Here is a 12,670-nt window from a genome sequence, read left to right as displayed (position 1 = left end):
CAACCTCAGCAGATCAGTCCTGCCCAGTGGTCTGCCAGTGTACAGACATGTCAGAACGGGGTACCTCATAACATTGGCACCTCACCTGGCCAGGTGACCCCACCTCCACTGTCCCATGGAGGAAAGCAAGGTGAGTTGCCCCAACAAAAGAGCATCGCCCCAACCATAGGACAAAGCCAGGGCAGCTCAGCCGTGCCCGCTCCCACATCGGTGGCTCCTGTTGAGTCTGCCCATGATGAATGCTCGAGCCCTTCTCGGGCACTCAAACTGCCATGCCAGACCCTCCATATACAGACAGATCAGGGGCCATCTGTGGCTGAAATAAAATTAGAAGCTCTAACTGAACGCCTGGAAAAGGAGATGGACGCCCAGCCAAAGGCTGAGTACTTTGGTAAGCACAACGTGATCACTGCCAGTGTGTTTTTCAATTGATCTTTTTTAACATCTGCAGTTGTATTTGAAAAACAGGCTGTGTTTCCACTTGACCTTCACTCTGTATGTGTGCTCGTGGTTCTTGCCAAAATGAGATATAAAGCCAATTGTGTGCAAGTGTGTAAAAGAGCAATATAGCAGATGCCTTCCCAGACCTTTTGATTTCCAGAAGCTATTCCTGGGCCTGCTTTCTTTCTCATCTGTTGTTATTTTATTTGATTTCATCACGTTTAAATCATTTTGGGAAGACTTGAAGTTACCCCTTTTTTATTGTGTTGTACTCAAAATCTGGGGAAGTCTGTATTTTCCTTGAACTTAAGTGAAAGCCTAATTTCTAAAAAGATGCTAGTCACATTATACCAGTATTCATTCACATTTGTCTGTACACTAGACCTACTAATTGTTAGCTCTGCCAGCCAATATCACTTAACCACACACAAGGTATTTATGATCTTTTATTCTCAGTTTGATGAGTATAGCTTCAGTTTACTTTAGTTAAGTGTATTCACTTGTATGAAAATCTTTTTGTTTAAAGGAATATTCGGGGTTCAATACAAGTTAAGCTTGTGAAATATTTGTGGCATAATGTCGATTACCACAAAAATTAAATATCCCTCCTTTAAAAAAAAAAAAAAAGGAAAAATCTGTGTTCCAGTGAGGCACTTACAATGGAAGTGAATGGGGCCAATCTGTAAACGTTAAAATACTGACTGTTTCAAAAGTTTAGCCACAAGACATAAACAATATGTGTGTTAACGTGATTTTAGTGTGAAAAAAATCGATTACTAACCTTTTCTGTGTAAAGTTATAGCCAATTTTACAACTTCATTCACAGTTTTACAACTAATTAAGTCTACCTGGTTTGAGGACGACGTAATGTCATCAAACCAGGTAGACTTAATTAGTATTTAATTAGATCAGGGGTGTAGGAATGATCTGAACTGGGAGGGACACATTCTAAATCTCATCTGCCTCTCTTCACAATATCACAGTTTTAAAGAATTTTAGATTTTTTAAGAATGTGATATTATTTAAAAGAAAGCATATCAACTGTAAGAAACAAACATATGCATTTTTTATGATAGAACTTTAATAATTAAAACTAAAATTTAGAAACCATGTATGTATGAAAACTCTTTTGTTTAATATGAAAATTATCATATAATTTAACGGCTGTCAAACATTGGTCCAGTTAGCCAGAACCAAAGAATCAAATCACAAAAAAATAAATAAATTCCTTAATGTCCGTGTCAAATATGATCTTATCTTAAAGATTTCAGAAGCTTGTGTCATCTCTCTGTCTACACCAGACATGGGCAACTGGTTTAATCTGGCTCATTTGCCTAAAAGCATATTTTTTTTCATTGGATATTTCAGTTATCTTGCATTGGGACCTAATGCTCCTCCACAAATGTTTAACATTCTCAGGATTGCCAGATATGAGATGCAAGCCCCCAATTAGAGATTTATACTTGCCCAAATTGGAAATATTCCGCCTAATGTTACACTTATTTTGTGTAATCTGGAAACCATGCATGGGAGTGCCCTGTTTCTAGCTCTTGCTTTTCTCTTTGAACAAACTAGCGATCTCTAGTGCAATATTCTGCTCAGGGAAAAGTGTTATACAAAGGAGTACAATGTGGCCCCCTATGCACTACTTAAAGCCTGATATGGCCCCTGCACCAAAATAGTTGTCCACCCCTTGTCTACACTGTTGACTTGGTCACTGATCTTTTTTTCCTTCTAAAATAGATATGCCACAAACATCACCATTACCATTAATCTAAATTCAAAATAATAGCCAAACAAAAAAACATGGAAAGCCAAAGAACAATATCACTGTTTAGATATACCAGGGTTGCTCACACGTCTATTGAATGAGACCACAAGATCTACCAAACACAATATACATAGTTGGTAGTGAAATTTGACAATTCTCTATACCTATTTTGATACCACAACAAATAATAATACTTATTTTTTTATTATGTAAGCATTGTTATAAGTAATTATTCAAGACAAGTTAACAGTCTGTAATTAAATAAGAACAAAAAACTAAACAAATGAATAAAAAAATAAAAGCAAAAAATAGAAATTAAAAACAACAGAACAACATCAAAAAATTAACAACAGTAGCCTATCAAGTATTCAAGTAAAGATTCAGAATGAAATTATATGCAAAATAAAAGTACTAGTTACTGGTCTTTACTGTTTGATTATATTCCATTAATACTTGTTAAAGGTACAAAATGTATCGAACCAAGAGCAGTGAGTGGTTTATTTGTTTTCTTGTTTGATTAATATTAATAGGACATACTTATCAGTAGCTGGTCTGTTAGGTTACATTTATACTTCAAGTTCAACATTTTTATACAAATCAGATTTTTTGTCCCACTGTTAACGTTCACTTTAGACATTACTGACTGTATTTACATTAATGCCTTGCCAAGACGGTAATTTTTGGCAGAATTTTAAAGTGTATTTGACCATTTAGGTGCATATCCGCTTTACCGTGAGCGCTCTTGGGGCACAAGGCATGTAAAGTGCACACAGATAGGCCGTCTGTCAGTCAAACAGAGCGCGGCTACAGTAGTGAGGAAATAAAAAGTCAATCTTTAATATTTTTGTTATTTGTTTCTTTTCTCTCTCTATCCTCTTTCCCTTTTGACCTGTGGTTTTCTTGCGATCGTTGTAATGAGCACCCCTGACGTATTTACTATGACATTAGGTTATTGTTGTCACACACATGACTCTATGAAAGAAATCCCCTTCAGTTTTTTTTGGCGAATTTAGTTATTTCTAGACATGTCCCCCTCACTTATAATGGTTCCTATGCCCCTGAATTAGATGCAAATTAAAACGAGGCAGAGAGGGATAGAAGTACAGCCATGTTTACATTTGTATCAAATTCAACATAAACCCTGATTAAGAGCCAAAAAGAACTGCAACAGAGCCTCCAAAGTGGACTAATAAATAAAGAAAATACGAGCTGTCTCTGTGTTTAGGTTAAACCAGCAGATGACAAAGGGACAGATGAGAAGCAGCAGACAAAATGTCAACATCCATAAAATCTCTTTTGGATCCTATTTATGAGCATATTTTTCAAAGCTGCTTCAATATGTAAGCTTTACTGGCCAACAGAATATGATGACTAGTGTTGACATCTTCACAGTAGTGTTGGGTTCGAGTCCACCTTAGTTGTGTCTGAGTCAAGTCCGAGTCTTTAAACAGTCGAGTCAGAGTCCAAAAGGGGCCGAGTTGGACTCAAGACCGAGTCCAAAACAGGCTGAGTCTGAGTCGAGTCCGAATGAATCTGTCCATAAATCTGAATTCAAATTGTAACCGTAAACTCAACATCAATATTTTACGCTTATTTTATCTTTCACAACTAAGAAAACACAATTGTCAATATAAATGTAACAAAAACATTTCTGTTGCCTTTCATATATATATATATATATATATATGAAATATATATATATATATTTTATGATTAGTATCCTGCTGAACAAATTTCAAAGTGGTTTCAGAATGAAATTATATGCTTTAGGTGTATGAAGACAAAACTGTCCTTCAACACACTTTTTATTGCGTTCTGTTGACATTTCAGTTATTTGTTGTTTTTTCCCCTCCACTCAAACATAGACTAAAGAAAGTGAAAGTCCAATCAACAGCATTTGTGGCTTAATATTATCACAAAAATTAATTTAGCATATTGTTTATGTCTTGTGGCTAAACTTTTGAAACAGTCAGTATTTTAACGTAAAAAAATTGGCCACATTCACTTCCATTCTAAGTGCCTCACTGTAAATCCTATTTTTGCTTTTTTATTTTTTTTATTTTTGTGATAATCAGCATTATGCGACAAATGTTGTTGATTGAGCTTAACTTGTACTGAACCCGGAATATTCCTTTAAGTGCTTGTACTATGTAAAAAGTGCAGTGTATCTATCTGAATGTGACACTTGTCTGATTTTCCTCTGTGCTCGTGGGGAAAATGAACATTCAGAAAACACCCCGCTTACATTTTCACATGTTGCATGAATACATGGATTGGCTTCTTTCGGCTCGTTTTTGAAAATGCATTTTTGCATTATTTTGGGCATTTCCGCTGACTGACAGGAAGACATAGAGCACGAGCGCTAAGGGCATGACGTCATTGCCATGGTAACCAGATACACTGATTTGCTGAAGACTAGAATGAATGTATCGTCAAATCAACGTGTGACGCAACAAAATTGATTTTCTTTTCTGCAAACGATACCAGAGACAGTAGCGAGAAGGACAATGAGGAGATTTAATTTAAGAAGAAAAGAGTCACTGACCCTACCAAAAACCGGGACGTCTGGTCACCCAGTCTAGAATTCAGTTATAAACAAAACATTTTGCTGCCTAACTTAATATTTCATTGTGCATTTTATTGTGGCAAAAAATGTAAATTAACATATTTTAAACAGCTCTTCAACGCTTTTAAAAAAGAAAAACAATAAATAGGTGCTGTTTATCTGTTTTTCATTGAAGTAGTCTGCTTTAGCAGTAAATAAAAAATTCCCAGACTATTTAAAAAGTTACAATGTTACAAGTTACATCAAGGACCGGTTCAAGCTAACAACACTGCGTGGACCACAAGAGACTACAGATGCCTACATGTGTGGATACATTACACCTAAAAAGACTTAATAGCCCAATATTAAAACTATTTTTCAGAATTTGTATTTTTATATGTTGTTTTAGTAAACTGTGAGAGACATGATATGGGTGACTTGACTTAATGAAGTTCTTAACCCTGACAAAACCGCAATGGGAGCACCGTCTTGGCTGCACAAACGCCGTGTGCGATTTTACCAGTTGTCAGGTCCTGTGCCGTGAGAATCTGCCTTGTAGTTTCTAGTACATTGGCTACATACTTGTCTTTATGTGTTCGTGGTGCCAGCCACCTCGATAATCCATGTTATACAGTAGTCTCCGTAGTAACATTCAAGCGTATTGGTTGACGGAGTGTGCCACTCTGCAGGTGTGTTTGCTCAGCATGGGTGCTACAACTGCTTGCAGACAGTGTCCATTTATTTCTGCATCACAAACCAAATGTCATGGACTCGGCTGGACTTGGAAAAAAAATCCCGAGTCCCAAAGGCTCGAGTCTGATAGTGTGCTCTCCAAAATGTAAATTTTTGTCCAGGTCTCCTAATAATAAATAAAAATACTTGTAACTCTTACATATTCAAGGGTAAAAAACTTCATTTTGTCAGCAAAATGAAACTTAGTGAATTCTGTAAGTATATTGCTGAGGCATGGTGGTCCAGGAAGTCCATAACTGCACTTACTGTGCCATTGAGCACTTGTAAATCACGCTATGTATCCTTAAAGGAATTTCCTGCTGGAAAACCGCAGAGCCAAAGGGACCCATCATAAAGTTGGCAAAGTATCTCTGGAACATGTTACTGTGATACAGAAGAGATACAGACTTAAATTATGAGCATTCTTGTGCCTGATCCTACATAGACACATAAATAGTTTCCTTTAAGCATATCACCGGACATTCGTTGATTACTTGTGCTATATTATGTGTTCACTGGGGGATTGCTAGTTTAAATTCAACTAAACAAAGCTGCCAAGCAAGGATTAAACACATGGAGTATTTGCATGCAGCTCACATCATCCTTACCTTTGTACTGTACTCTGGCTTGAAACTGTTGCTCAGTCTCTGACTCATGCCAGAAAATAGACTATGGCCTTGCATAAGCTAAATCTTTTTTTTTTTTTTTAAAGTAAGGAGTAGGTGTAAAAAATACATTGTTAAACCCACACAGTATTCTTTTTTATAGGAGGTCCTAAAAACTTCAAAAGTCAGAACAAGGGTCTTTTTAAAAAATAGTTTATTTTTTAGTTTTTTAGTTCTGAAGAAAAACATGAGTAGTGCTGGCCATTGTAAAATGCATCATTCTAAGGTGCTCTTATTAGTTGTTAGAGCATTGCTATGCAGGTGCTTGGTGGTTCTGGATGGTTGTCAGGGCATTGCTTGGTGGTTCCTTGGAAAAAGGTGATTTAAAAAAAAAAAATGTTTTACTCTAAGGACGTTTTTAGACCTGTAGCTTGTTTGATTTGTTTCGAAACAGGGGCGAAAATGTTACCTTGTTGCATTCTCTTCTTGGTTTGGTTCGCTTTCACAAGGCAACATTTCAAAACGGACCAAAACTGTGTTAAAAAAAAACTCACATGTGAGCAAACTGTCCCCTAATTGGTCAGAATGTTTGCGCTATTCTGGGATTTAGCTCATAAATCGATATACTGGTTAAAATGAAATACCGTTAAAAATGTGTCAGCTGGTACACATTTTCTTTATTGTTTTTAACTGTATTGTTTATGTCATGGTTATGCAAAATGTCACCACGTGGTTCAGAATGTGCATTCCAATCAGAGGTTGTGCTACAAATAAACATTATCAATCACATGAATTGATATGATGCAGTTTCAATTTAATCTAAACACAAACACAACATTTTGAGCAGAATTATCCGTTATTTTTGTTGATTACCTGTGTGAGCTGAGCTTCAGATATTTGTGCTTCTTATCACTGTCATTGCATGTTGATATTAGACACACCGAATAAGATTTGTCAAGTTCTCATGCTTATGTACACTACCGGTCAAAAGTTTTGAAACCCTTGACTGAAATGTTTCTCATGATCTTAAAAATCTTTTGATCTGAAGGCATATGCTTAAATGTTTGAAATGAGTTTTGTAGACAAAAATATATTTGTGCCACCATATGAATTTATTTCATTATAAAACTAAAATGTAATAAAAAAAAAAAAAAAGTTTTTGAAATTGATGACTTGGACCAAATAATAAAGAAAAGCAGCCAATAAGTGCCCAACATAGATGAGAACTCCTTCAATACTGTTTAAAAATCATCCCAGGGTGATACCTCAAGAAGTTGGTTGAGAAAATGTCAAGAGTACATGTCTGCAAATTCTAGGCAAAGGGTGACTACTTTGAAGATGCTAAAATATAACAATGTTTTGATTTATTTTGGATTTTGTTTAGTCACAACATAATTCCCATAGTTCCATTTATGTTATTCCATAGTTTTGATCACTTTACTATTATTTTAAAATGTGAGAAAAAAAAAAATGATAATAAAGAATGAGTAAGTGTTTCAAAACTTTTGACCGGTAGTGTAGGTACTGTATACGCTTTTTCCAATTTTTCAATGGGACATGTTTTTTTTTTTTTTTTGTTGTTTTTTTTTAAAGCAGCACGTAACCTGCAAAGTTTAAAACTCCTGTTTTAGTGCAGCGTTTGATTGAAAACATGTTTGGACTTGCTTTGATACAGTAAGGACTCGTTCACATAAAGGTATTAGAATGTTCTTGGTGAATTTAAATTAGTTAAATAACTGCGGTCTCTTGGTGCTTGGAAACAAAAAAGTAAATATTTATGAATAAAAATAAATGATCAGACATTCAATAGGCCTATCTCTTCATAAATAATGACAGTTTTGAAATATTTCATGTTACCTTGCAGCTAGCTACTCTAAGAGACATCATGAGGCAAAAACTCGTGTTAAAATTGCAATTCTTTATGGAACCGCTCCGTGTGCGTCGGGGTTAACTGAAGCTGATGCTTCACTCCATAAAGTTCAGTGTATTCAACAACCGCTTCAAGCAATGCTTTTTATGCTATTGGACAATGTATTGATGGCCACAAATTTCTGTTGACATCCAGAGGGGAAGACCAAGTGGAGGCACTGGAGGATGTTTCGAAATACACCTGTGTCCTGTTGATGTTTTCTGGATGCTGAGTTTGCAGTAAATGTGATAACAAGCCATGGTGGTTTTTATAGTCTCAGCTTGACAGCTGCTGCACCGCAGGGACATCAAGGAATGTCTAGACTTTACAGAGTAGCTAAACAAGGACAAAGAGATGTCAATAAATTACAAGACACTTTAGTGAAGTCTAATGGTGGTTTTACTTCTGTTCACGGGTGGCGTCGCCTCTGTCTGGACTCTGAAATCGTTTATGCTTAGCTTCTCCCTGCTGCTCTGTTTTGTTTTGGAAGAGATACTGCAGGGCTCTAGACTGCAACTAAATGGTATTTTGAGACCATTTTCCATAACAATGTGATTAAACGTTGCAAGAGGTCACACTGGTGTGACTACAAAGTTGCCCGACTATCTGATTGTGCGCTGTCGTTTTTTGTTGCGCGGATCAGTCAGTGCAGCACAAGGCTCAATGGACAGATTAGCACAGAGATGTGCATTTACTTGTGGACCGGTCTCGAGCACTCAGCCGATCAGACCGTCATAAACAGCGCTGTGAGAAGCGCGGGCCCAGTTGTGGATTCTTCATTGATTATTTGTTTAAAACCTCTATGAAAACCCATACTGTGTCGATGATTAAACTAGTTTAAAATCGTATTAATTGGCCCCAACATTCTAAACAGCATTGAAAAGGAATAAAGGTGAAATCTGTACCATGAACAGACAGAAATTGTAGCTAAGGCTTTCAATCCAAACATCACAGATAATAAAAAATATTGACCAATATATTGGGGTAATGAGGGAATACAATTTAATTTCAGGATGTTTTTCTTATGAACAATGGCATAATTTGTTTTATGGTTACTGTCCATGTTATCATGGTTTTACTTTTACCTTTGGTTACTGTGATCTTATTGCAAGTACCACATCCTGATGAAAAGAAACTGTGAAAGAAAACTAATTCCCACTGTCACACCGTGTCCTAACCAGACGCAACGTGATGCTGCGACATGCGATCCTTCTCATAACAGTATATTAAAGCCGAGTTGACACTAGCCGGTTCAAAACAACTTTATTTTCGCAGAGGATGTCACAGACCTATGGAATGTTGTGTTTGAGGTAGGGTTGCAGCAGGGTATACCACGTATACCATGTATGAAAATTGACGGTTTTCATACCATGTATATTTGCTTATCTACGGTATTGAGAAAAAAAATGCAACCGGACGGAGAACCTCACCTGCGCGTGCGCATCTCCTTTCCTCCTCGACTGCCTCTCAACTGGTGGGTCGCAGGTCTATTCAGACTGGGTCGTGGACAGCAGGGAAAGAACAAAGCCATGGTTCTCCCATTGAAGGTATTTCGGCGGCTGCCCAAGTGATAGCCTATTTAGGACTGCCGAGGCAGATTTAATGATAATCTCGCAGTCAGCTAAAGGCCTCTCATCTGCGCTTTCGCACAAGTGTAACAGAACCAGCTCGCGATCATGATATACTCTGCTCTCTGGCACACGCGTGCAACAACCGGGCTTCCCTCGATATTGTGGAGCGCAGACCTCAAAACTGATGTGACTAATTTCAATTCTAGTGAGACTTTACTAGTTTAAAGCGTTACAGAGGAAGTCAAGTCGAACCTCTCAAACAGCAGGCAGCCCTGACATGCCAAACAGCACTGAGGACGAACACTGTGATATGCGCTAATTTTTTTTTCATTATACATCATCACCTTTACAAAATTGTTTCACGATTTTACATGAGTAAAAGTAACTGTTATATTTTGTCAAAATGTTATAGTTTCATATGAAATAAACTAAAGGTAGAATCTATTAAACCTCATATTTATATCAACAGTGGCAGTTGTAGTTAAAGTTTCAAGATGTTTCAGCTAGTATATTATTATTACTATTAAGACTAGCTACACTGACCTAACCATGGTAATGAGCAGCCTTTCCTCCTGTGTAATATGTATGTTCTGTTTGAATTATGTTTGAAATTAGGAAACAAATGGGATAATAATGGGCTCATGTAAGCAAATATGCTCTTCCATTTTTAAAAGGGGGTAGAGAAAACTTTCTGTCGCTTTTGTTGTTGACGTCAACAACAAAAATAATGTCACTTGATGCATGTCCTTTTACTTGAAAACCATGAACAAAACTATGCAACATAAAAGGAAATGCGACTCAGGATACATTAAATACAGGTTTATGTTTTTACTATGGCGGGTCGCTACTTGATTTCTAATGTAAAATCTGTCCTGAAGCAAAACCAGTTGAGAACCATTGAGTTAAAGGTACAGACAGGAGCAGTCTGGCTGCACTGTTGCGCACCTACAGTATATGTTAATTGTTAATAATCATATGACATTACTTTAAAAGCTCACACAACTTTTATTTTTTTTATCATGTTTATAATTCAGTTTATTATTATAATTCTGTTAGCTTTCTTATTTATTCTATTTATTTTCAAAAGGGAGACTTTTTTTTACGCATACTTCCATTAAAAAAAAATGGTTTCAAGTTTCAATTATAATAAAGCCGTGAAACCGTGATATTTTCTGAGATGGTTATCATACCGTGAAAATCTCATACCGTTGCAACCCTAGTTTGAGGTCTGGTTCTCTTCAGCTGGAGCTCTATAGACACCCACCGGTAGCTCATTATGGCTTTCTCTCTGCATCCCTGTCACATGGAGATCGACGAAATAACAACAAAGTACTGCGTGAGTGCGTTAGCATAAAAAATTTGAATAGACTGAATTTTGATGCGATGCATAAAGTAACTTTGCCCTGTGTATGTGTGTGATCATGTAGTATCCCCTTGAGATTTGTCGTAGAAAGTGTATGTCCATACAGCTTCAGTGAGAAAATGAGGTACGTTCAATAAACAGACTGTTTCATCTGACTGTTGTAACATCTGCTTTTAATGTCATTTATAATCATTTTAGTGTATGAATGTCACGGTATCACGTCACATCTGGTTAGGAACTGCCCCTCACCCCCGCACCCACTCAGGTACTGGTGCGACCATCTGTAGAACTTGGTGGCACCGGTGCTACCGCTCTCAAATATTAGTCTAGTGCCCTGCACTGGAAGAGACGTTAGTTGGGGGTGGAGGAGACCTGCCTTGTGCACACAGACATACCCAAAGCAGGCATTCATGCATTGTGGCTTGCACTCTTTTGATAAAGGATTCCTTAATCTTCCTGTCTACTGGATGGCTTTATCTTAATTGTTGTCTAGGATTCTTGGCTTCCTGTCCCACAGCTCTTGAGTAATACCCAACATGGTAGATGTGTTGTACTCAGGGTCCAAAATTAACTTTTCGCCCCACCTGTCAATTTACCAGCCATATATTTCTTTTAAGCCATGAAACTATATTTTGCATTATTATTATTTTTTTTAATAAAAAATACCCCTACCCCTTTGATAATGTGCGACTATTTAGCTGTTCTTTTATTCTTTTGTGGCAGACAGTGGAAGCCATTATGTCACACAGAGCGTTATATATGAGATCTCCGTCTCTTTGTGAAACGGCACCTGTCATTTGAAAAATGTGAAGACATTTCATTATGGTTTTGTTCCTCATATTTTCATTTTGGTTGCTTAATGTGGGGAATATAATATTGCCTTGTGGAGTAAAATATCAATGAAAATATAATTATGGCATCCTACACAACATTTTCCGGTTTGCTTGTTTTAATTTGATTAGTCATTATCAGCAAGGTTCCGAGTCTGACTTGTTATTACAGTTTAGCAGCTTTTCCACCATCAGACCGAACGGTTCTGAGTACGGTGAGTATGTTTCCAGGAGCATTTCCACTTAAGCACGGTTCAGTATGGTACGATTACAAACCGTTATTGGCCTGCATTTCTAGCACGGTACTCAGGACAGACAATTATGCTGGTGAAACGCCTGTAGAGATATGGCAACTGACGATTTGTCACTTCTTCAGTCAGTCTATTCTAATTCTGATTTTACAGCACCACGATGGAAAAGGGAATCGCAACCATGTCAACAAGCCCGGATTGGTACAGAATGGTATGTTTCTGAAGCTGTAACTGCTCAGCGCGCAGTTGCTAATAAAGTGCCTGGCCAACTGGCAAGTTTTTAATCACATTTGGTGCTTAGTGAGTGTTAATTTTGGATGTATTAATTTGTATGTATTAATAACCATGTAAAAAACAGGCTCAGCCTTATATTTGTTGTGTGTAAACGAATACCACTGATTGGAAGTCTGTTGATTGGGCTTCCCAGTTCTCAGTGGCTAATTTTCTGGTTAATGGTTATTTTGAGTCAATATTGGCCTATGTGCAATATTGTATTGAGTTGTAATGCGAGAACATCATCCTGCATATTTCATCCAACTTCTTGTGATACTGTGTTAGTTCCACAGAACAGGATGTTGATGTTCATTAGAAATCAGCTTCACATAGTGCACTAAGTTTGATGCTTTTAAATGTGCTGTTTAAGCAATTTTTT

General features: G+C 37.1%; 1 protein-coding gene across 1 annotated transcript in view; it reads left to right on the top strand.

Moving 5' to 3' along the window:
- LOC127454387 (LIM domain-containing protein 1-like) overlaps positions 1–12,670 on the top strand; it is a 67,118-nt gene that overhangs the window by 1,298 nt on the left and 53,150 nt on the right. The window contains exon 1 of the mRNA XM_051721567.1: positions 1–391. This exon is cut by the window's left edge and continues 1,298 nt beyond it. Coding sequence (XP_051577527.1) covers positions 1–391 — 391 coding nt within the window. The remainder of the gene's footprint in view (positions 392–12,670) is intronic.

Source organism: Myxocyprinus asiaticus, chromosome 16 (assembly GCF_019703515.2).
Source record: "Myxocyprinus asiaticus isolate MX2 ecotype Aquarium Trade chromosome 16, UBuf_Myxa_2, whole genome shotgun sequence".
Lineage (NCBI taxonomy): Eukaryota > Metazoa > Chordata > Actinopteri > Cypriniformes > Catostomidae > Myxocyprinus > Myxocyprinus asiaticus.
Note: the sequence above shows the minus strand (reverse complement) of the source record. Positions and strands in the feature narration are given on the sequence as shown.